This window comes from Polyodon spathula, chromosome 2 (genome assembly GCF_017654505.1).
Source record: "Polyodon spathula isolate WHYD16114869_AA chromosome 2, ASM1765450v1, whole genome shotgun sequence".
In the NCBI taxonomy this organism is placed as follows: domain Eukaryota; kingdom Metazoa; phylum Chordata; class Actinopteri; order Acipenseriformes; family Polyodontidae; genus Polyodon; species Polyodon spathula.
In genome coordinates, this window is record NC_054535.1 from 59,636,346 (window position 1) to 59,663,208 (window position 26,863).

At 40.9% G+C, this 26,863-nt stretch overlaps 1 protein-coding gene across 8 annotated transcripts in view; it reads left to right on the forward strand.

Annotated features, from left to right (window-relative positions):
• The window catches only part of LOC121298807 (PDZ and LIM domain protein 5-like), a 215,733-nt gene that overhangs the window by 182,642 nt on the left and 6,228 nt on the right, over positions 1-26,863 (forward strand). For all 8 annotated transcript variants that reach the window (XM_041226038.1, XM_041226046.1, XM_041226054.1 and 5 more), the window contains one exon: positions 6,570-6,750. In XM_041226038.1, the coding sequence (XP_041081972.1) occupies positions 6,570-6,750 (181 nt within the window). The remainder of the gene's footprint in view (positions 1-6,569; positions 6,751-26,863) is intronic.

Consider the following 26,863-nt stretch of genomic DNA (forward strand, 5'->3'; position numbering starts at 1 on the left):
ATACATGGTGCCTGCCTCAGGGGTTCAACCTCATGACCTGTCCCATGGCAGTTGTACTGCAATTTTTGCAGGACCTGATGCAAAAATTGAGGGGAAATCCCCCTCTACATTAAAGGTCTGTCTGGCACCTAATTCAGCTTGCCACTCGGTCTCCCCAGGAGCTCACTTCCTGCCTGGGAAATTTTTGAAAGGAGCTTGTGGCTTCAGCTGCTATGAAGGATATTGTTCCTCACTGGTGGCTTAATGTGCTTGTGGCAGGCTGGCGAGTGGATAGAGGCCCAGAGACAGACTGCAGTTCAAAAAAATATGTACTTTTATTATAAATAAACACAAAAATAAAGTGCACAAGGGCAAAACAAAAAGGTTCAAACACAAATAAAGCAAAACCAAAAAGCAAAACTTACAAAAAAATAAGGTTTCCAGGCTGGGCAATGCCTTCACTGGATTCAAAATTTCAAAAGTACAAACAACCAAAAACCACCAAACTGCTTCCTCAGCTCCCTCCTCCCCAAATGAGAAGTAGAGGCCTCCTTTTATGTCAGGTGGCTGGGCGCTGATTGATCGTTAATTAAGTTAATCATTTATCAACCCCAGCCACATGAACATAATAAACCCAGGCAGCTAGAGGAAATTAACCGCATCCCTGCCAATTTCTAAACGGCAGAGCTTTGCTCTGCCACACACATCCCCCCATGTACAACGTACACCGGCCGCAATCGGCCAACTCCCCCCTTGTCCAAATATCCCTTGGGTGGGCTGTTTTGGTGGGTGGTGGTGGGCGGGGTTGATGTCGGAGCCCCCAAGCCACCTTCGGTTGAGGGGGCCCCGGATCTCCAAGGTAGTACGGCGATGGCGGTCCAGCTCCCTCTGGTGGCGGAGGCGGCGACGGCCCGGCTCCCTCTAGGGGCGTCGGCGGCGTCGGCGGCAGCGGACCCTCGGGAGGCGACGGCGGACCCTCGGCAACCCTAGAAAACAAAAAGGAGACACCAGCAATCCCAAGCAATGCGGAGCAGCAGGCAACCCCAGGCGATCCAAATGCGTCATCCCTGAGCAGAGCAGGCGTGGCATCCCTGAGTGGTGCAAGGCAGGCATCCTTGGGCCATAGCTCCTCCCCTCTGGGCTCTGAGAGCGGCGGCTCCTCCCCTCTGGGCTCTGGGAGCGGCGGCTCCTCCTCCTCCCTCTCGGGCTCTGGGAGCGGCGGCTCCTCCTCCTCCCTCTCGGCTCTGGGAGCGGCGGCTCCTCCTCCTCCCTCTCGGCTCTGGGAGCGGTGGCTCCTCCTCCTCCCTCTCGGCTCTGGGAGCGGCGGCTCCTCCTCCTCCCTCTCGGCTCTGGGAGCGGCGGCTCCTCCCCCCTCGGGCTCTGGGAGCGGCGGCTCCTCCTCCTCCCTCTCGGGCTCTGGGAGCGGCGGCGGCTCCTCCTCCTCCCTCTCGGCTCTGAGAGCGGCGGCTCCTCCTCCTCCCTCTCGGGCTGTGGGAGCGGCGGCTCCTCCTCCTCCCTCTTGGCTCTGGGTGCGGCGGCTCCTCCCCTCTCGGGCTCTGGGAGCGGCGGCTCCTCCCCTCTCGGGCTCTGGGAGCGGCGGCTCCTCCCCTCTCGGGCTCTGGGAGCGGCGGCTCCTCCCTCTCGGGCTCTGGGAGCGGCGGCTCCTCCCTCTCGGGCTGGGGCATCTCCCATGTCTACCACCAGGTAATTAACCACCATGAGGGCAACCTCTGGGAAGGACGCCGGGTGGTGTTGTTCTTCCCATTGTTCCCACCTCTCCCCATCTCGACGCCACAGCGTGTTGATAACTGTGGGGAGATCATGGACGAGGTCTGCCTCAGGCTGCATCAACCAGTCCCAGATCTCATGGGACGGTGGTGAAGGTGGTGGTGCTGGGGGTAGTGGAGTGGCCTCTGATGCCCGGGGTGAACACTGCACCTCTTCCTGGGCCTGACTGTAGGGGCATCCTGCCCAGTTGTGGCCGTCCTCCTCACACCGGCCGCACCAGTTTGCCGGTGGCACGTCTGGGCAGGACTGCCAATGATGGTCCTCCTTCCCACACCAGGAACACCAGGGGAAGAGGCTGGCCGGATCCTCCAGCAGTGGCTGCAGCAGCTTACATTTCTTCAGTTGCTGCTTTTCCTGCCTTTACCACTGTCTGCTCTTCTTTCCCATAATCAAAAAAAAAATTGTCCCAAAAATTCCAAAAGAATATATATATATATATATATATATATATATATATATATATATATATATATATATATATATATATATATATATATATATATATTGCTCTGAGCCTCTAGGTGGTGCTATCCCACTTCTAATACCAAATGTGGCAGGCTGCCGAGTGGATAGAGGCCCAGAGACAGACTGCAGTTCAAAAAATATATACTTTTCTTGTAAATAAACACAAAAACAAAGTGCACAAGGGCAAAACAAAAAGGTGCAAAACTTAAAAAATAAGGTTTCCAGGCTGGACAATGCCTTCACTGGATTCAAAATTTAAAAAATACAAACAACCAAAAACCGAACTCAGTTCCCTCCTCCCCAAATGAGAAGTAGAGGCCTCCTTTTATGTCAGGTGGCTGGGCGCTGATTGATCGTTAATTAAGTTAATCATTTAATCAACTAATCAACCCCAGCCACCTGAACAGAATAAACCCAGGCAGGTAGGGGAAATTAACCCCATCCCTGCCAGTTTCTAAACGGCAGAGCTTTGCTCTGCCACAGTGCTGCTTGAAGCACTCATGAAGCCTCTGTATGAGTCCTTGCATTCTTCTAATCTGAAATTTGTATTGCTTAAAGCAGCTTTCTTGCTAGCAATGCCAAGGTTACGCTTTGTACCAAATCTGCTTTTTTGCCAAAAACTATATTGGAATTTCATGTCAACAAGTCTGTGGAATTAGAGGTTTTCCATCTGCCTCCTTTCCTGTCTGACAGGGAATGACAGCCCCATATGCTTTGCCCTGTGCGGGCAATGCGTGAAGTCCCATGGTCAAGCCTTGTCTAAGTAGAGACTATCTGAATGGATAATAAGATAACACACACTGTCAGTACTGCCTATGAGCGAGCCAACTTGGTCCCTCCCAAAAAGTTCACTGCCCATTCCACCTGGGGTATGGCAACCAACTTCATGGGCTTTATTCCAGGGTCCATCTGTGAAGGACATTTGCAATGCAGTGGTGTGGGATACTCCCCATACCTTTACCAGGTTCTATCGACTGAATGTCATGGATCCTCAAAACCCTGACTTTGGAACTAGGGTGGCTTCAGGGTTGACCCTTACAGCATGACATAGAGTTGAGCTTATCCCTCCGTTTTTTAACCCTAGCTACTTGTTACTGCGGTTTTGAATGGTGGCCTTGTAGCATTCCAATCATTATGCAATATTGCCCTTGTCACAGCTTTGGTACGCTCACTTACCCATATGGCAAAGGCTACATTTCTTACTTGATAGGGAACATTATTATCACAACCCTGGATCCCTGAAATAGAAATGTAACCATTAACCTGCAAGGTTGATGCGGCTGTGATTGCAGCATGCTTGAAGGAAAAATGATGCTAGTATCTGTGCGTGCTGTCTTCTTAAACCCTTGGGGCCTGGCATGATTCTGGGTCATTAAGAAGTAAACACCCATATGGTATTGGTTACATTTCTATTTCAGGGTTTTTTATTGATCGGATGAAACATAAATTAATGGTACTCAATTTAAAAACAGTTTGTCTTGAAAATTTAAATGGTTTGTTATAAGATTATCATGCTTAAGTGCGTAATTCTGCTGCTCAAGGTTACTCAATTTATATACAGAGTTCTACCCAGGAATTCTGTATAGCTGGGAGGCAGAGAATTTTTAGTGGGAGCACTTTTAACAGAAAAATAAAATTGCCTTACCTTAAATATATAAAGACAAAGAATTTAACCCATCCTTATTCATACACAAGTTACACTGCTTCATTACCTCCCTGATCCTTTGCAATCTTTTTTGTGTTTCTGGCAGAGCTGGCACATCATACCACCCAATTCTTTGCTGAAAAAAAAGAAAAGCCATTTCATTTTATTCCCCACGTAGCATCATACCCACTGTCAATATGTTGTTATTTTTTTTGTTTTGTTTAGTTTTTTTTATGCATTGGCCCCTATTGCGGTTCTTCCAATTCGCTTTCTACAAGTCGCTGTTCATTGACTATATATCAGGTTTTTCATTTTCTCCATTTTCTTTCTCTTTTTTCATCATATTTTGATTTGGTAATTTCCACATTCATTGTCACAATGTTTGCTTCGAAAATAATCGGTTATTTTTTTTTTGTGCTTAAAATGGAAAACCCACCCCTTCAACTCTGATTGGTTAAATGTAGTATCAATATGTAACACAGCTGTCATGTGGTTCCAAGATTTTTCAGCCCGGCTGAAAAGGACCGAGGAGAACCCTGAGCTTTGTTATGTTAGCCTCCATGCTGGTCTCACTTCTCTGTAAACAGTGCTGACATAAACCACAATGATAGCCTGTTAGTAACCAAGCATATAAAAATGGCAATAATATATGTTTTTATTAGCTTTTTCAGTTCAGCGGTAGTAATGTGTGGATAGTGAACTTTGTCTTTGCCTCCTTTTCTGTATCTTTTCATTATCAACAAAAATTTCCAAAGCGGAAGGAAATATAATAAAATTGTTTGGATTTTTTTGCCCATATATGATTGAGTTTAGAGTTTTTGTTAACTAGGAAATATTCTCCATGTATGCATTTTCTTCCAGCTTCTGTAGCTCAGTTAAGGCATGCAATGTTAAGGTTTGCAATGGGATCTATAAACTATGCTGCCGCTTCCTTTCCGTAATTATGTAACCTATCCACGGACCACCTGAACGGAGTCAGCGGACCACCAGTTGTCCGCGCTCTACAAATTGAAAACCGCTACTCTGCAGGCTTTAAATACTGACGGTCCTACTTGGGTACAATATGAACAATGAAGGTGACCTGTTTCCTTCATAACATTTTGAAAAAAAAATTCTATATCGTTCAGTTCTTATGTTAGTATCATTTTAAAAAGCATGAGGTCATTTTATTGACATATTTGTTCCTGGCAAGATGAGAAGTAGGCATGCTATTGTAAAGAAAGACATGCAGGACTCCACTTAGTCAAACCTGGAAACTGTATGTTGAGCTTTTCTGAAACATTTAAATCAAGAATAAACATTAGGCTAGCAAACAGTTTCATTTTTCACTTTTCTTTGGCATTTTAAGTAAAAAAAAAAAACACCATACAGTGATGCAAGCCTTAAAGAATGAAGCCGCTGTAAGCCAGCAGGCAGGTTTAATGTTGAGTGTTAGAAACTTTTCCACAATGCCAATCCATCTAGGCTTCCCAGAATGTAAAGGAAACGTAAGCTGATCTTGCCCCTGGCACTGATAGCACTTTCCCTTGTCAGTATCAATATTCTGTTAATGAGTCCACTAAATAAGTCAGCTGACACAGTGAGAAGAGAGCATTTTGTTGTACATAAGGGCTTGTATTGTTGGGCCTGTAAGCAGCTAAAAAGGCACTGATGTAAAAAGGTGCTTGTGCAGAGGTTAGACAGGGTTATCAGGTTAGGTCAGAGCATGCACCATCCAGAGTCCAGTGACAGAGCCAGAGTCATCTAGTTTCAGAGTGGTTGCTCTGACTTTCCTATTACCCATGCTTAAGGCTAGTGTTTTCATATGCTAAAGTGAATTAACTTCACACAATATAAGCTTATCCATCATCACTGAAAGTCAAAATTTATCAGTCCATTCTAAACATTTGGTTCAAGGTGTTTTTAGTTTCTCTGGAATAAAGGTGTTTATGTGCGACAAAATTAATCCCCCCCCCCCCCCCCCCCCCCCCCCCCCCCTCCCCCTCCCCCGACATTTTGTAAAAATTTCCCTACAATGTTGTATAATGGACATCAATACTGCATCTCCAGCCAAGCCCCATCCCATGTTCACTGTATTTTTCACATACCTCTTTATAGACGTGCATACTGATAAATCCTCTCCTGATCACTCATCTTATCACCAAACTCCTCAATAATGCGATCCAAGTCATTATTTTATTACTATAACATCTCAAAAAGCTCTGCAAATGTCCGTGATATTCTTTGAGCGCTGGTTGCAGAAGCAGTTCCCTCCTTTGTTTGCTTATCTCTATGGTGCAGCTGCTAGGGCTATTGCTCACACACCCCCTTTTTTCGGTTTAATTCGGCTCCTATTGGTCTCACTCAGCCATTGATTGATTTTTTCTGCTTTTTCCAGAGAAAAAACGACTAGAAACCTGTGCTTTATGTCTTTTAGACTGGAATGGGAAAATCAGAATGTCGGACCTGGTCCGACATTGGACCACAAAGGCTTAAAGCTTTTGACAGTTAATACTAATACATTTAGAGATCAATAACCGTAATTGGGTTACCTTATTATTTTGCTATCTGACTTGCACATGAAACATTTAGTGAATTGATGAAAGATCTTTACACAGTATAATAAGTGTAAAATGTACTTTCAACATGACCACGTATGTTCATTTGTGTTATTTGGATTGTCTGATTTTAATTGAACCTCCATGCTTTTAAGGGGCCCTTTCCTGGTGGCCATGGGAAAATCTTGGCATCCTGAGGAGTTTACCTGTGCTCATTGTAAAACCTCCTTGGCAGATATTGGTTTTGTGGAAGAGAAGGGTTCTGTGTATTGTGAGCACTGTTATGAAGAATTCTTTGCCCCCACCTGTGGCAGGTGTCAACTGAAGATTCTTGGGGTAAGTCGTTATTTTTTCTTGCTTTTTTACTGAATGGTAAGAACTTAACAGCACTGGAGAATCGCTTAGTGGTAGGTGTGCTAAGATGGGCCAGTCACAGCACAAACATACTGTAATTTGCATTTTCGTTGGTCACTTAGCAAAGTAAACATTTTGTTGTATGTTCTAAGAGAAAATATGTTAATGAAAAGAGCCATAATATACTAATTTAAATATATTTTGCAACGTCTTAGCGAGTTCTCTATTGAGACAGTTGTGCAACATTGTATAAATAAATAGTGGCAGTTGAGTTGTGGTTTGCTGTAGCAGAGGGTGCCCGAAGGATAACGTCATACATACAAGGGTGCAAGAATCAAAATACCATTGTTTTTGTAGAGTCGTCTGTACAATGCATTCTGTTCTGTCTTCATTTTACCTATTTTAATGGTGTTTTTCATATAGTGTGGAATGTGACCATCTCTGGACTGATTAATTTATTGTTAATTCGGAGATGGTCACGTATAAAAACCTGCAGCTTTTGTTGTTCAGGGGTGGGTGTTTAAGAGGAGGAACAAGAGTGAGGCAGGAGAAAATCGAAAACAAAGTAAAATTAAAACTACAGTACAGGATCAGTGAAGGAGACCCCCCTAACCTAACCTCAGTATAGTTTTGTTTTTATGTGTTCATGATTTGTTTTGTTTAAATATTAGTTTTGCTCTGTGAGCGTTGTTTTTGTTTAATTATTTTATTGTTGATAAATACACATGCACCAGCACTTTTCACCCATAGTACTGCCTGTGTCTCTGTCAGCTTTTTGACTGTGGGAACCAAATATATTTAATCTTAACCATGTGGTCATAAAATGTCAGATACAATTGTCAGATGTATCATAATTAGCACTAGTGAACTGTTTGAAGTTAACTAATGCCTTTAATTAAGGCAGATCTGGTCTAGGGTTTTCACAGGACTCAACTATTACAGGCAAAAACTAGTAATAAGAAAATAGGTAAAAGCTGAAAAGACAAGTTTTATTTATGTACATCCTAACTTCACTATAATGAACCTTTCCTATAACGAACACCCGTTTTTAATGATTACAATAGCAAGAACCGATTTTTTCAATGCAAATTAGCCCTATTGAACGATCACGTACAGAATCGAGTCGGATACAACAATCTCAGTACTGCCTGACACTGAACTTTCTCCTGTGTCAAGTGTGTTATGCCCTGATTGAAAACAAAGACCATGCTTGACTACTTCAAAGATGACTTATTGTAGTACGAATCATGCATGACGAATGTCATGTAACTGTCCTTTATCTTCACACAAACTGCAACCAGGCAGCAGGCGTGAGGAACAATCTACACTGGATACTTTTTTTCAAATGAAAGGACGTGTAATTATTGTCTTCAGCATGTAAGTCTACATTCTTTCCTTTTTCATTTCTTTACTGTTTTCTTTTAAACATACCTGTAGCAAATTAGTGGAAATTTATATGTGGAAACAGGTTTGTTTTGTGTGCTTTTTGGAGTTGTTATATCTGATCAAATGATTGTTTACAGATGGGTGCTTGATTGAGACTTGCTGCCTGCTAGGTTTGGCTGTGCCTGGAGCAGGAGGCCTCGTTCAGTAAGGCTAGTGCTCACCCTGTATGGTACATTTTATTTGTAGTTTTTGTACTGTGTTTTATTTTGCCTTTTGTACAGTATTCTGTATGTGTCCTCTGTGCGTTACCATCGTTGGTAGCGTCAAATGACCCTTTTGTTTACTTTCTGTTTTCAGCTTAATAAATTTGCTGTTTTGTCATTATTTTGATACAGAAAAATGCCAAACCCTATTATAGAGAACACCCTGATATAACGAACATTTCTCCAGGCCCCATGTGTTTGTTATAGTGAAGTTAACCTTTTTGTATAAATACAGTACATACTACTGTTAAATATCATGGTGTATTTATGATTTCAAGTACAAGCACCTTTGGAATATTACCATTACCGAATGGGATATATAGCCCTCTTGTAGCCCGAATTGAGTGTTGCACAGGGTTCAGCACCATTTTTCTTTCATCCTATCTGAGAAAGGAGTGAACTCGGACTTTTCAGTCAAAACTATGGCGATTAAGTTGATATATTTCAATTCTAAAATAATTTTGCTTAAATACTAAGTGTATAATACTATCTTAATTTAAAAGTTTTGATTAAGTCCCACCACGGACTTGTGTGCTGTGCGAAGCAGATGGCTCTCCCCGTCTCTTCCATGGGATTCAGTCCTTTTCCGCAGCAACATTTTCACTTTATCTCCCTTGCTGCTCAGCTCCTTGAGAGTCAAGATTGTTCTTGCTACCGCCTTTTCATATATATATATATATATATATATATATATATATATATATATATATATATATATATATATATATATATATATATATATATATATACACACACACAGTACCAGTCAAAAGTTTTGAGTACACTTGCTGAAAACTAGTTTTTTTCATAATTGACAATGATTTATGTTGTATATGTTTCTGTAAATACTTGAAAATGAAATCACATGTTACAATATACAAAACAAAACATAAGGAGTATCAAAGCAATGTTGAAGAAAATTGAAAATTGTCTCTAAATCTTGGATTCCTCAAAATAGCCACCCTTTGCCTTAATAACAGCCTCACAAACACGAGGCATTCGGTTAACAAGTTTCAGCAGGAAATCACCCGACATGTCTTCCCAGCTCTCTGCAGCAATTCCCAAAGATGTGGGGCACTTGTGGGTAGCTTTGCTTTGACTCTTCTGTCCAGTTCGTCTCATACAAATTCTATGGGATTGAGGTCTGGAGACTGGGCAGGTCAGGTCATTAGATTGAGTTGTCCTTCACTTTCCTTCTTCGCCAGATAGTTCTTGCACAACTTTGAGGTGTGTTTCGGGTCATTATCTTGATGAAGAATGAAGGACTGCCCAACTAGCTGTAATCCTGATGGAATGACATGCCTCTGAAGTATGCTATGATAGCCATGCTGGTTGAACTTGCCATGGACTTGGTAAAGATCACCAACTCTGTCACCAGCAAAGCAACCCTGACACTGCCTCCTCCCTGCTTGACAGTGGGAACCACACATGCAGAACTCATGCGCTCACCCTCTCTGTGTCTTACAAATACTCGGTGGTTGGACCCAAATATTTCAAATTTTGACTCATCGGTCCATAAGACCGACTTCCACTCCTCAGATGTCCAGTTTCTGTGTTTTTTGGCCCAGGCAAGTCTCTTCCTCTTATTCTGCACTCTTAACAATGGTTTCTTTGCAGCAATTCTTCCAGTCAGGCCAGCTTCACGCAATCTTCTCTGAACAGTTGATGTTAAAACATCTGTACTTCTCGTAGCATTTAGCTGAGCTTGTATTTCAGGGGCAGCTAATCGCCGGTTTCGCAGACTTGTAACTTGAATGAATTTGTTCTCTGATTCTGAGGTCACCCTTGGACTGCCTGACCTTGTTCGGTCCTGGTGAGTGCCAGTTTTTTCAAATCGTTTGATGGTCTTGGCCACAGCAGTTACAGACACTTACAAAGTTCTTGCTGTTTGTCTTACAGGTTGACCTTCATTTCTTAAAGTAATTGCAGACTTTTTTCTTTTTTCTTTGCTTAACTGAGCGTATTTTGGTCATTTTCTGCTCCCTTACATTCTGGAATGACAAACTTGTGCCTATGCTACCTATATTTATAGTAATCATGGACCCTCACCTGTTAACACTAATTGGTGACAAAAGGTTAATTAGGTAACTCAGAGAACATCTGACACAGACACTTTTATACTTAGGCCAGTAACACCGTGTTATACACATTTCAGACTTTTAACTGACTTGGGCTTCAGACTGAATTCCCCTTGCTTTGGCTGACCATTTCATTGATATTGACAAGATTTACATTTTCGTGATACACATATCATATAATGAAATATTAAGTTTGTACAGTTAAAAGCATAGATAATCATGAAAACCCTGGTTTCAAGCAGGTGTACTCAAACTTTTGACTGGTACTCTGTGTGTGTGTGTGTGTGTGTGTGTGTGTGTGTGTGTGTGTGTGTGTGTATATATATATATATATATATATATATATATATATATATATATATATATATATATATATATATATATATATATATATATATATTGTGAGGAAAGGGTAATGGCGCCTTTAAGGAATGGCGGCACTTTGGGAGAAATTACATAACCCAGAAAGCCTGGTGCCAATTAATCGAGTGGGGTTTCTGAATTTAAAGGGAAGCAGGGCAGAGCCATAGCGGTGTGAGGGAACACTGGCTGTTTGTTTCTACAAGGTTTCATGACAACTTCAGTGTTGTGAGAAAACATCGTAAGGTAAAAGCTATATCGGGTTATGTTAAAAATACTGTCAGTATTTAGTTTTATGAAAAACGCAATTTTCCCTCTTGTTGAGGTAGTCTTTTGTTTTAATTGTAAAAGTTTATTTATTTTCTTTTTAATGGAGTACTAATAGAGGAGAAGTACTCCGTATCGTTTTAAAATAAAATCTGCGGTGTTCAGCGTTGTGCTGGAATACGCTGACATCACAGCGGTATGAGTTTCTGTGCTTATAACCCGGAGGGGTATTGGTTATTTTCATTTTGAAGAGACATTAAATAAGAACCCGAAAGAACAGACTTGAGACTGGAAGTACAGGCATTGTTTATATACAGTCACAAGACGTGGAAGCTTGAAGGAATACAAGTGCATCTCTGGACGATCGGCAGTTGGCTGTAGGAGTTCCACCTCCACAGCCCGGATATAACTTGTGCTATATCTCTGTTCATTGTTTGGACGTTCAGGACATTGTCACTATAATCCTGGAGTAGGTCTGCAAGGCAGATATACCCTGCATACTCCCATGTTCCAGGACAACTCCAGCAGAGGGAGCCTATTCTGATACTTGCCTGTCTTACAGGTCTCTTCCAGCAGAGAGAGCCTGTTCTGTACTTACCTTACAGCAGAACAACGCAGTTAAATGAGGCAGTCTTCCCAGCGACAGCGAGTGGGAGAAGTACAGGCGTGGATTAGAAGCAGTAAGGAGAAATTGCATCTTGAATTGCTTTAATCAGAAAACAGAGGACATTGGGGAAACACAGCAGCAGCTCAAAGTCAAACAGCTGTGTGTGTTTTTCTGATAACAAACAAGCTGAAACTCGGAGCAGCTGATTCAAATTCAGCGCTGTTCTGAGACATGGGCGAGAGGAGGAGCCAACAGCACAGCAGAACAACGCAGTTAAACGAGGCAGACTTCCCAGCGACAGCAAGTGGGAAAAGTACAGGCGGGGAAAAGTACAGAGCAATTTAGAAGCAGTTTGAAAGCAGGCTAACAGCTGCAAAAGAAACTAAACTTAAAAAAAAACCCTCAACATGGTCTTCAAGCTAGTAATCTGTGACACCTGCTTGATGTGGGAAATCCGAGAAAACCCAGTGGAGCTAAACCAAGTGTGCGTAAAGTGCCGTGCGATCCAGGATTTGCATAAACTAGTAAGTATGCTAGAAATGGAGCTGGAAGAAGTGAGACAGCAACAGGATCTTGAGGAACTGGCACACCCACAATTCATGGAAGTCTGCATCACCCCTAACAGACTGAAAGCCACCAGGGAGATAGAAGGTCAGAACATCTGGGTTCAGGTAGGCAGAAGCAGGGAAAAAAAGAAACTTCATCAAACACAACCACCAGAAATCAAAACAACCAACAAATTTGAGTCACTTCAGTATTTTGATGAGCAGAACCAACAACAAGAGAATGAAAGGAACAACATAGGACCCTATTGACAGTGGTGGCCAGACAGCAAAAAGAAGGGAGGTCATGATTGTTGGGGACTCCATATTGAGAAACACAGCAAGTTCAATTTGCAGTTTGGACCCCCTTATTACAACAGTGTGCTGCCTTCTGGGAGCCTCGGTCAAGCACATCACTGAGAACGTGGACAGGCTCCTAGAACGAACAGGAGACGACCCGGTAGTAGTCGTCCACATCGGTACAAACAACATTGGAAGAGACAGACCAAAATCCCTGCAAAGCAAATTCAGAGAGCTAGGAAGGAAATTAAAAGAGAAAACCAAAACTGTGGTATTTTCTGGTATACTACTGGCACCTTGCAAAGGACCATATGGACAGCTGGAAATAATTAATCAAAACGCATGGCTGAAGATGTGCTGCACACGGGAAGGCTTCACCTATCTTGATCATTGGACCACATCCTACAACGAGGACTATCTGTATAGGTGGGATGGACTGCACTTAAATAACAAGGGAACCAGTCTACTTGGAGAAAAGATCCTCGAGCAGGTTCAGAAGCATTTAAACTAGAAAGGAAGGGGGGAGAAATCAACAAAAAAACAGAAGGGAGACCGCATCAAAACAAGGACAACAACTCAGGTAAGACAACCATTAAATGTATTTATCTAAATGCTAGAAGTATCAGAAACAAAATTCTCGAACTTGAAGCTACTGCACTAACAGGTAACTATGATGTGATAGGTGTTACAGAAGCGTGGTTGTCTGAGAGCGATGGGGACGAATATAATATTTGTGGGTGTACACTGTATAGGAAAGACAGGCAGGACAGAAGAGGAGGAGGGGTAGCGCTATACATAAGAAACAGTCTTGAAGCCCAGGTGTTAAACCTGGACAAAGAAAATAAAACCGAATCAATATGGGTCAGAATAACGGACAAAAATTCAAAGGGCATAATAATAGGAGCATGCTATAGACCGCCAGATTCAGACGGTGAGCACAATAATTTGTTATACAATGACGTTAGAAATGTGTGTAGTAAAGGAGAAGCCATACTAATGGGGGATTTCAACTTCCCCCAAATAAAATGGGAAAACCCAGTGGGTAGCGTGAAGGATGAAATAGAAATGGTGGAAATGACAAATGACTGCTTCCTAACACAATTTATCAAGGCACCGACTAGAGGGGAGGCATGCCTTGATTTAGTCTTTTCAAATAACGAAGATAGAATAACTAAAACAGAGGTCAGAGAACCACTGGCAAACTCAGACCACAACATGGTCTCATTTGAAGTGTTTTTTAAAACCCCAAAAGTAATGACTAAAGCTAAGGTTTACAATTTTAGAAAAGCAAACTATGAAGGTATGAAACAGAGACTAACAGAAGTAGATTGGAGTAAAATAGAGAAAACACCCACAGAAGAAGGATGGTTGTTCTTCAAAAATGTAGTACTAGAGGCGCAAAACAATTACATCCCTAAAGTAGACAAATCTAAATGTAAAACTAAATTGCCAAAATGGTTTAAAAGATCAATTAAAAAAAATATTCAGCGAAAAAAGGCACTTTACAGAGTATTAAAAAAGGACCAAAAAGAAAGTACGCAGAAAGAGTACACAGAACTGCAAACGTAAGTCAAAAAGGAAGTTAGAAAGGCCAAGAGAGAAATAGAAATGAACATTGCTAAGGGAGCTAAAACCAATTCCAAAATGTTTTTCCAATATTACAACAGCAAGCGAACATTCAAAGAGGAGATTAAATGTTTAAGAGATACAAATGGCAAAATCGTAGATGAAGAAAAAAAAATAGCAAATATATTAAATGATTACTTTTCACAAGTTTTTACAAAGGAAGATACTGACAACATGCCCCACATGTCATCCAGTTCCTATCCAGTTTTAAATAACTTTAGCATAACTGAGGCAGAAGTGTTAAAGGGACTAGGAGCTCTTAAAATAAACAAATCCCCTGGGCCGGATGAGATCCTCCCAATAGTACTCAAAGAAATGAAAAAAGTAATTTACAAACCGCTAACCAAGATCATGCAGCAGTCTCTTGACACAGGGCTGGTACCTACAGACTGGAAATTTGCAAAAGTAATACCGATCCACAAAAAGGGAAACAAAACTGAACCAGGTAACTACAGACCAGTAAGCCTGACTTCTATTATATGCAAACTTATGGAAACTATAATAAGATCCAAAATGGAAAATTACCTATATGGTAACAGGGTCCTGGGAGACAGTCAACATGGTTTTAGGAAAGGGAGATCGTGTCTAACTAACTTGCTTGATTTTTTTGAGGATGCAATATCGATAATGGATAATTGCAAAGCATATGACATGATTTATTTAGATTTCTAGAAAGATTAATTCTCAAACTGAACGCAGTTGGTATTCAAGGAAACACATGTACATGGATTAGGGAGTGGTTAACATGTAGAAAACAGAAAGTACTTATTAGAGGAAAAACCTCAGAATGGAATGTGGTAACCAGTGGTGTACCACAGGGATCAGTATTAGGTCCTCTGCTATTCCTAATCTACATTAATGATTTAGATTCTGGTATAGTAAGCAAACTTGTTAAATTTGCAGACGACACAAAAGTAGGAGGAGTGGCAAACACTGTTGCAGCAGCAAAGGTCATTCAAAATGATCTAGACAAGATTCAGAACTGGGCAGACACATGGCAAATGACATTTAATAGAGAAAAGTGTAAGGTACTGCACACAGGAAATAAAAATGTACATTATAAATATCATATGGGAGATACTGAAATTGGAGAAGGAATCTATGAAAAAGACCTAGGAGTTTTTGTTGACTCAGAAATGTGTTCATCTAGACAATGTGGGGAAGCTATAAAAAAGGCTAACAAGATGCTCGGATACATTGTGAAACGTGTTGAATTTAAATCAAGGGAAGTAATGTTAAAACTGTACAATGCACTAGTAAGACCTCATCTTGAATATTGTGTGCAGTTCTGGTCACCGCGCTATAAAAAAGATATTGCTGCTCTAGAAAGAGTGCAAAGAAGAGCGACCAGAATTATTCCGGGCTTAAAAGGTATGTCATGTGCAGAAAAGCTAAAAGAATTGAACCTGTTCAGTCTTGAACAAAGAAGTCTATGTGGCGACCTAATTCAAGCATTCAGAATTCTAAAAGCTATTGACAGTGTCCACCCAAGGGACTTTTTCAGCCTGAAAAAAGAAACAAGGACCAGGGGTCACAAATGGAGATTAGACACAGGGGCATTCAGAACAGAAAATAGGAGGCACTTTTTTACACAGAGAATTGTGAGGGTCTGGAATCAACTCCCCAGTAATGTTGTTGAAGCTGACACCCTGGGATCCTTCAAGAAGCTGCTTGATGAGATTTTGGGATCAATAAGCTACTAACAACCAAACGAGCAAGATGGGCCGAATGGCCTCCTCTCGTTTGTAAACTTTCTTATGTTCTTATGTTCTTACCTGTGACTCGAGACCGCTATATGGAAAAGAGAGCTGTCCTGTCCTACCCGCAGACTAACTCACTTCCTTGGAGAACCCTTGGACTGTGCTTCGATCTCCAGGACTTGAAATAGCTTAGAGAGGGTTGAAGAATGAGTTAGTCAGTGACCCGAACAGGTCGAGAACTTTGAGAGAAATTGATCATTGATGTAAATATTGTAAATAAAACACACTTACCTGCAAACGTGTCGAGTCTGTGCCAGTTGCTTAAAGGGGAAAGCAGTGGTGCAAGCGTGCCTAGCTAGTGGATCTTTTACAATTATATATATATATATATATATATATATATATATATATATATATATATATATATATATATATATATATATATATATATATAATTTTTAGCAATTTTACATTCTTTTCTATTCTTCTTTAAGAATGCCAGTGTGCACATAGGCTGTCTCCCTGCACTACGTTCACCTCTGTACACAGACAGTATCCTGTGCTGGCTGTCTGGTTTTTCCAGCCAGCTTTTTGCACCACAGAGACACGGCCAGTGTTAAGCTTTTTTTTTAGCTAGACTGTGATGTTGAATTGGCAGAAGCTTTTCAACCTGAATTTGTTCAGAGTGTCTTTTGTCATTGCTGTGTCTGCTAAGTCACTGTCAACGATCTGCAGTCCCTGTCTATTAGTGCACGCTTGCAGTTGCCAGTGGCTCTTTCAAGTCTTTATCTGCATGCCATTTCTCATGGTACAGAGCCAGTCAGTAGTGTCCGGTACGGGGCCATTACCAGTGACTCAACTCAGTGTTGTAATGTTGTTATTTAAAATGAAGAAGTTGTACATTTCTTCATTCATATGGCAGAGAAATTTAGGAACTGCCCCTCCAAGCACAGAAAAGTCACACGTTAACAAACAGTACATTATTTGGATTATTATGCTCTTTTTCCTGTGACGTCATTTTTGTCTTTAACCCAATCAGAAGAAAACAAGTTTGTTTTAGTTACAGTTATACAAGCTCTTATCAGCCTTTTTAAAGTATCTTGCTCTGTCCAGATCCCCCTAAAGTTGCTAGCTTTTATGACCCCCTCATAAACCAACTGTATTTTCTAGGCAAAACCTGTTTATATCTAGTTTTACTATTTGTGAAGATGTTTACCAGTATGTTTGTAGCTCTGATACAAAACGGTGGTCTCCCCAAAAGGCAAACATCTTTCATGTCAGTGCTGGATATCAAAGAACTTGTTTTTTACAACATTGTCCTGTTGGTCAGTCTTTTGTTCTAATAACAAAAGCCATGATACAATCAGCTTCCCAGGTTCTAACCAGAATTCAGGAGACTAAAATATGTTAATCAGATCCCTAGTCTCATTAGAAATTTAACCAGAACCTATGCGCATTTTATGAGTTGTATTCTAAGACTTAACAAATAATTTTTCCGGCCGTTAGTTCTGCGTTTTCAGCGCAAGGCAGCGTACTGATGTAGCTGCTTCCCCTTTGTACCCATACACTCCTCCCTGCAAAAAAACCCGTCGCCATGGTTTCTCCAATAGAGGGCAGCTGCTTGCAATGGAGTCGTTCCGGGTACTTGCAACTACGTGCCCCTCCTAATATGGTCACCTTCCGGTTTCCACCTACCATCAAGGCAGCCCATCTTGGAGGCAGCATACCACCGTCTTTACCCGGCACCCATTATTGTTGGGAGGGAGATTTACAACATGGACTCTTTCTCTATCTATCACAGACCCCAAACTGGTTGCCGACTAAGCAATATCTTCCTATTTTTCTATTTAAGTTTTTTTAGTAGATCAGCAGTCATTACCAGATATATATATATATATATATATATATATATATATATATATATATATATATATATATATATATATATATATATATATATATATACACAGCTCTGGAAAAAATTAAGAGACCACTGCAAAATTATCAGTTTCTCTGGTTTTACTATTTATAGGTATGTGTTTGGGTAAAATGAACATTTTTGTTTTATTCTATAAACTACTGACAACATTTCTCCCAAATTCCAAATAAAAATATTGTCATTTAGAGCATTTATTTGCAGAAAATGACAACTGGTCAAAATAACAAAAAAGATGCAGTGTTGTCAGACCTCGAATAATGCAAAGAAAATAAGTTCATATTCATTTTTAAACAACACAATACTAATGTTTTAACTTAGGAAGAGTTCAGAAATCAATATTTGGTGGAATAACCCTGATTTTCAATCACAGCTTTCATGCGTCTTGGCATGCTCTCCACCAGTCTTTCACATTGATGTTGGGTGACTTTATGCCACTCCTGGCACAAAAATTCAAGCAGTTCAGCTTTGTTTGATGGCTTGTGACCATCCATCTTCCTCATGATCACATTCCAGAGGTTTTCAATGGGGTTCAGGTCTGGAGATTGGGCTGGCCATGACAGGGTCTTGATCTGGTGGTCCTCCATCCACACCTTGATTGACCTGGCTGTGTGGCATGGAGCATTGTCCTGCTGGAAAAACCAATCCTCATAGTTGGGGAACATTGTCAGAGCAGAAGGAAGCAAGTTTTCTTCCAGGACAACCTTGTACTTGGTGATTCATGCGTCCTTCTCAAAGACAAATCTGCCCGATTCCAGCCTTGCTGAAGCACCCCCAGATCATCACCGATCCTCCACCACATTTCACAGTGGGTGCGAGACACTGTGGCTTATAGGCAACTCCAGGTCTCTGTCTAACCATTAGACGTGTGTGTGTGTGTGTGTGTGTGTGTGTGTGTGTGTGTGTGTGTGTGTGTGTGGTGTGTGTGTGTGTGTGTGTGTGTGTGTGTGTGTGTGTGTGTGTGTGTGTGTGTGTGTGTGTGTGTGTGTGTGTGTGTGTGTGTGTGTGTGTGTGTGTGTGTGTGTGTGTGTGTGTGTGTGTATTACCTCTTTTACACGTAAGAACTAGCCAAGCAGGTAGCAGCGAGTCAATCGGACAAATATACAATAAAATACAATTAAGATACAAGCAAATCACATTTAAAACAAAACACACAAAAGTAGTCAACTATTTAAAACAATAACAACTCTGTCACGAAATCATGCAGTTTACTCTTAAACTGCAATAAAGATATCTGGGTCTGCAGCTTTAGTTTGGACTGGAACTCATTCCAGGATCATGGGTCATATTAAGCAAATGATCCTTTACCAACCTCAGTACGCACATTTGGGATTTTAAAGTGCAAAAAAGAATGAGATCTGAGGCTATGGTTACTATGGGAAGCTATAAGGTATTCATATAAATAAGTATATTCATATAATTTACATTGAATTGCCTTATATACCAGAATATACCAGTGCTTCAACCTGCATAAAGCCAAAGAAGTCCAGCCTTCCAAATCGTATAATATACAATGACGAATATTAAATCTTGTATTTGTAATGTACCTCAATACTGCATGATATAGCGAGTCCAGTATACCTAAAGTTGATGGTGATGCAAACCTATATACTGCATCACCATAGTCAATTTGCAGCAAAAACATACAAGCAATAAGGCTCTTCCTTTGTTTCCTTAATAACATATATAACATGTTCATATCATAGCGATGTTTATAGCATATTCCCGTGTCCAACAGACGAGTGTGGAAACATGCACTCTTTCCAGCACACTACCTTCCTTCTGTTCCTTTAATATTGTCCTATTAGCATGTGCTAATGCATCGCTAATTAGAAACATGTGATGCAAATGTATTCAAGGTGGACATTCAGTATGTACATAGCGCAATCAAATTTGAATTGGGTGAAAGCCCTAATTCGTCTGAATATACCATTATCTGCGCGCTAATTTCGATGCGCTAGTTCCAATAACTGCGCACCGCTAGCTCAAATATTGTCAGAGTAACAGTCCACTCTGGAGATGGGTACAATAATACAGAACCCCAACCCCCCCATCCGCACACAACGGATCGGTGGATCAGTTATGTATTTTATCACTGTATTGATATGATGGACAGCGGTAGTGTGTTTACAGTTCTATACAGTTATACAGTTCTTCACTGCTCTACAGGCATATCGGCATCCAACTTTTACTGTCAAAGTATGGAAATGAAGATTGAGAGATGGATGAAGAGGGGAGGGGGGTCCTGCCTGTTATCTTTGCTGTGTGTTGCCACACATCTGTAAATTAATTGTATAAATATGTCATACACCCATCTTGTGGCCCATTGCTTTATTTGGCTATACCATAAGTTGCTGCATGTTTGTAGGCAGCTGTAGTTCGGAGAGCCAAACACCAACAGGGCACTCTTGCTGTGAAAGGCATGCTAATGTTTTCCTAAAGCCAGACCGGTAATTCGATCAACCAATCAAAGACCTGTATTTTCTCTGCAGCAGTCAAATCATAAGTTAGCTGAGGCGGGACAAACAGTTCTATTAACTGTAATAACTGGCTGTTTTTATGCAGCTGTCCAGTCTGCTGAATGTCGATGTTGCTAATTGTACAGACTGTTCATTTATTGAGAAATCATAGTAGGATACAATTAAAATTTTAGGAGCATATTTAGAATTAATTATTATTCTTACAAAAAAAATGGAAACGAAAAAAGAAAACAAAAAAAAACACTCAAAACCTTACAATCTGGGCTTAATCATGATGTTCAAATGGGTGAATAGAATGAATAACATAACGCGTTTCTGTGTATTGTGTATATAAAAATGCTTGATTGATGTTGACTTTGCAGGTGAATGAACTCGTTACATTTACAAATCAGAGAGTGTGCTACCACAGTAGACTTTGTCATGGTATGACATATATATAAAAAAAAAAAATCATTCAGAAAAAAAAAGACAGTATCCAAAGCTTTTTTTTTTAATTTTACCTCAAAAACATACAGCTATGTCAGCTAATCTAGCCTTTAAAGAAACCTGTACAATACTGTCCGTATTCAATAAAACAGTGGCGTTATCAGTTCATTAATTTGAAAACTCAATGCCTATCTATGGAGCCAATTGTGTATTTGAATGGTCCGTATGTATGTGTGCACGATATATTGTGTGGTCTTGTCTGATGTCATATCGGTACATATGTGGCGACACCAATGATAGCAGCTTGTCGGGGTAATGCCATTACTAATGGTGACTGTCCATCATTCTGCATTCTCGCTTGGCTGTTGTGCGCAGTTGGCATATTGGTAGTCAATGCACAGATGGTTTTGCAAGTCACAAACAGATTTGCGAATTGCTCAAAAAACTGCTATATTCCAATGTCGTGCAACTGCTTTGTGCCGTTCTGGAATATCTCTTATTTTGTGTCAAAGCACTATTTTTTTTGCGAGGCACAAATTTAGCGAGGGGATTGTGCGAAGATTGAACATTGGGCCCATTGTGTTTTTCCACAAAAATATATGTGATATTAACCCTTTGAGCAGTACGAACGTACTGGTGTTCTCTGGTCCCCAGGGAGTACGAACGTACCGGTATGTTCTGCAACTTTAAACTTGAATTACTGAGCCTACAAAACCCTGATCACATAAAATTATTAGAAATAATACTGAACTCAGATTCTGATTTAAATTCAAATTCATACAGTTCTTCCACTGAATCGGATGTCAGTGAGTATGTTAGTGAAGAGATAAGTGAAAAAAAATTTACCATCAACATCAAGTGACAGGCGTCCAGCGAAGAGACAGCGCCAAGCTCAATGACTTTTAGGGTGTGTTGTGGTTGTTCCCTGTGCCAAATAAAAATTAATATTTTTTTGTTTTATTTATTTACGGTAACAGTTACTTGTTTATATATTTTCATAGCAATGTAAATCAACTACTAATAAGCCTATTTACAAAATGCATCGAGATCTGTGATCTGTGTTAATAGTTATTTAATTAATTTTAATCAATAAATTTCTCTTGTGTCTATATTTTGTCAGTATTCAAATACATATTGATCAAATACATAGCTTTCAGCTTGTTTGTACGCTGTACTCGTAATAATCAAGTTCATGCAGAAGACAGAAAAAAAAACTCACTCCTGTAGGGCCGGCTTGGCATTTTAGAACTCACTACTCAAAGGGTTAAAAGTAATCGCTGTATTAGTTTTACTAATTACGCATATTTGTGTACTACAGCCATTATGAGGATTGTTATTTCATTCTAACAAGCAAGCTTCCCTCAGTCTCATGTGAGTACTGACGGAGGTGTTTTGCCAGTAGCTTGCGCAGGTGGGCATACCTGTACATTGCTACCCGCGGTAACTGCAAACTGGAGGGCCCCTACCATACTGGTACCGAGGTCACCAACCTGCTCCGTTCCCAACCCGAGACTGATTTTACCGCACTGGTACCATGCTGTATCAACCCAGTGCTAAAGTTACCAAACCGACCCGGTACCATCTTGGTTCCAACATAGCTGTTAGTCTTCCCAGCGACAGCGAGTGGGAGAAGTACAGGCGTGGAAAAGTACAGAGCAGTTTCGAAGCAGAAAGGAGAAATTGCATCTTGAATTGCTTTAATCAGAAAACAGAGGACATTGGGGAAACATAGCAGCAGCTCAAAGTCAGACAGACGCGTGTGTTTTTCTGATAACAAACAAGCTGAAACTCGGAGCAGCTGATTCAAATTCAGCGCCGTTTTGAGACACGGGCGAGGGGAGGAGCCAACAGCACAGCTGAACAACGCAGTTAAACGAGGCAGTCTTCCCAGCGACAGCGAGTGGGAGAAGTACAGGCGTGGAAAAGTACAGAGCAGTTTCGAAGCAGTTTGAAAGCAGGTTGACGGCTGCAGAAGAAACTAAACTTAAAAAAAAAAACCCTCAACATGGTCTTCAAGCCTGTAATCTGTGACACCTGCTTGATGTGGGAAATCCGAGAAAACCCAGCGGAGCTAAACCAAGTGTGCGTAAAGTGCCGTGCGATCCAGGATTTGCATAAACTAGTAAGTATGCTAGAAATGGAGCTGGAAGAAGTGAGACAGCAACAGGATCTTGAGGAACTGGCACACCCACAATTCATGGAAGTCTGCATCACCCCTAACAGACTGAAAGCCACCAGGGAGATAGGTCAGAACAGCTGGGTTCAGGTAGGCAGAAGCAGGGAAAAAAAGAAACTTTGTCAAACACCACCACCAGAAATCAAAACAACCAACAGATTTGAGTCACTTCAGAATTTTGATGAGCAGAACCAACAACAAGAGAATGAAAGGAACAACATCCAGGACCCTATTGACAGTGGTGACCAGACAGCAAAAAGAAGGGAGGTCATGATTGTTGGGGACTCCATATTGAGAAACACAGCAAGTTCAGTTCGCAGTTTGGACCCCCTTACTACAACAGTGTGCTGCCTTCCGGGAGCCTCGGTCAAGCACATCACTGAGAACATGGACAGGCTCCTAGAATGAACAGGAGACGACCCGGTAGTAGTCGTCCACATCGGTACAAACAACATTGGAAGAGACAGACCAAAATCCCTGCAAAACAAATTCAGAGAGCTAGGAAGGAAATTAAAAGAGAAAACCAAAACTGTGGTATTTTCTGGTATACTACTGGCACCTTGCAAAGGACCATATGGACAGCTGGAAATAATTAATCAAAACGCATGGCTGAAGACGTGGTGCACACGGGAAGGCTTCACCTATCTTGATCATTGGACCACATTCTACAACGAGGACTATCTGTATAGACGGGATGGACTGCACTTAAATAACAAGGGAACCAGTCTACTTGGAGAAAAGATCCTCGAGCAGGTTCAGAAGCATTTAAACTAGAAAGGAAGGGGGGAGAAATCAACAAAAAAAAAACAGAAGGGAGACCGCATCAAAACAAGAACAACAACTCAGGTAAGACAACCATTAAATGTATTTATCTAAATGCTAGAAGTATCAGAAACAAAATTCTAGAACTTGAAGCTACTGCACTAACAGGTAACTATGATGTGATAGGTGTTACAGAAACGTGGTTGTCTGAGAGTGATGGGGACGAATATAATATTTGTGGGTATACACTGTATAGGAAAGACAGGCAGGACAGAAGAGGAGGAGGGGTAGCGCTATACATAAGAAACAGTCTTGAAGCCCAGGTGTTAAACCTGGACAAAGAAAATAAAACCGAATCAATATGGGTCAGAATAACGGACAAAAATTCAAAGGGCATAATAATAGGAGCATGCTATAGACCGCCAGATTCAGACGGTGAGCAAAATAATCTGTTATACAATGACATTAGAAATGCGTGTAGCAAAGGAGAAGCCATACTAATGGGGGATTTCAACTTCCCCCAAATAAAATGGGAAAACCCGGTGGGTAGCACGAAGGATGAAATAGAAATGGTGGAAATGACAAATGACTGCTTCCTAACACAATTTGTCAAGGCACCCACTAGAGGGGAGGCATGCCTTGATTTAGTCTTTTCAAATAACGAAGATAGAATAACTAAAACAGAGGTCAGAGAACCACTGGCAAACTCAGACCACAACATGGTCTCATTTGAAGTGTTTTTTAAATCCCCAAAAGTAAAGACTAAAGTTAAGGTTTACAATTTTAGAAAAGCAAACTATGAAGGCATGAAACAGAGACTAACAGAAGTAGATTGGAGTAAAATAGAGAAAACACCCACAGAAGAAGGATGGTTGTTCTTCAAAAATGTAGTACTAGAGGCGCAAAACAATTACATCCCTAAAGTAGACAAATCTAAATGTAAAACTAAATTGCCAAAATGGTTTAATAGATCAATTAAAAAAAAATATTCAGCGAAAAAAGGCACTTTACAGAGCATTAAAAAAGGACCAAAAAGAAAGTACGCAGAAAGAGTACACAGAACTGCAAACGCAAGTCAAAAAGGAAGTTAGAAAGGCCAAGAGAGAAATAGAAATGAACATTGCTAAGGGAGCTAAAACCAATTCCAAAATGTTTTTCCAATATTACAACAGCAAGAGAACATTCAAAGAGGAGATTAAATGTTTAAGAGATACAAATGGCAAAATCGTAGATGAAGAAAAAAAAATAGCAAATATGTTAAATGATTACTTTTCACAAGTTTTTACAAAGGAAGATACTGACAACATGCCCCACATGTCATCCAGTTCCTATCCAGTTTTAAATAACTTTAGCATAACTGAGGCAGAAGTGTTAAAGGGACTAGGAGCTCTTAAAATAAACAAATCCCCTGGGCCGGATGAGATCCTCCCAGTAGTACTCAAAGAAATGAAAGAAGTAATTTACAAACCGCTAACCAAGATCATGCAGCAGTCTCTTGACACAGGGGTGGTACCGACAGACTGGAAAATTGCAAACGTAATACCGATCCACAAAAAGGGAAACAAAACTGAACCAGGTAACTACAGACCAGTAAGCCTGACTTCTATTATATGCAAACTTATGGAAACTATAATAAGAGCCAAAATGGAAAATTACCTATATGGTAACAGGGTCCTGGGAGACAGTCAACATGGTTTTAGGAAAGGGAGATCGTGCCTAACTAACTTGCTTGATTTTTTTGAGGATGCAACATCGATAATGGATAATTGCAAAGCATATGACATGGTTTATTTAGATTTCCAGAAAGCTTTTGACAAAGTCCCGCACAAAAGATTAATTCTCAAACTGAACGCAGTTGGGATTCAAGGAAACGCATGTACATGGATTAGGGAGTGGTTAACATGTAGAAAACAGAAAGTACTGATTAGAGGAAAAACCTCAGAATGGAGTGTGGTAACCAGCGGTGTACCACAGGGATCAGTATTAGGTCCTCTGCTATTCCTAATCTACATTAATGATTTAGATTCTGGTATAGTAAGCAAACTTGTTAAATTTGCAGACGACACAAAAGTAGGAGGAGTGGCAAACACTGTTGCAGCAGCAAAGGTCATTCAAAATGATCTAGACAAGATTCAGAACTGGGCAGACACATGGCAAATGACATTTAATAGAGAAAAGTGTAAGGTACTGCACGCAGGAAATAAAAATGTACATTATAAATATCATATGGGAGATATTGAAATTGGAGAAGGAATCTATGAAAAAGACCTAGGAGTTTTTGTTGACTCAGAAATGTCTTCATCTAGGCAATGTGGGGAAGCTATAAAAAAGGCTAACAAGATGCTCGGATACATTGTGAAAAGTGTTGAATTTAAATCAAGGGAAGTAATGTTAAAACTGTACAATGCACTTGTAAGACCTCATCTTGAATATTGTGTGCAGTTCTGGTCACCTCGCTATAAAAAAGATATTGCTGCTCTAGAAAGAGTGCAAAGAAGAGCGACCAGAATTATTCCGGGCTTAAAAGGCATGTCATATGCAGACAGGCTAAAAGAATTGAATCTGTTCAGTCTTGAACAAAGAAGACTACGTGGCGACCTAATTCAAGCATTCAAAATTCTAAAAGGTATTGACAGTGTCGACCCAAGGGACTTTTTCAGCCTGAAAAAAGAAACAAGGACCAGGGGTCACAAATGGAGTTTAGAAAAAGGGGCATTCAGAACAGAAAATAGGAGACACTTTTTTACACAGAGAATTGTGAGGGTCTGGAATCAACTCCCCAGTAATGTTGTTGAAGCTGACACCCTGGGATCCTTCAAGAAGCTGCTTGATGAGATTTTGGGATCAATAAGCTACTAACAACCAAACGAGCAAGATGGGCCGAATGGCCGCCTCTCGTTTGTAAACTTTCTTATGTTCTTATTTTCTTAATTCTAACAAGCAGGCTTCCCTTATTTTCGTGTGAGTACTGACTGAGTGGCTTTGCCAGTATCTTGCGCAGGTTTCTTGTACAGTGCTGCCTACGCTAACTGCGACCTGGGGACCGGTACCGCACCATACTGACCCGGTGCAAATGTCAACAAACCGGTGCCAGACCAACCCGGTACCGTCCCGGTTTCGACCTGCTACCGACCTGATACCGATCAGGGCTTATACCAAGCGGTCTTGTTCAGGTCTTGAACAGCC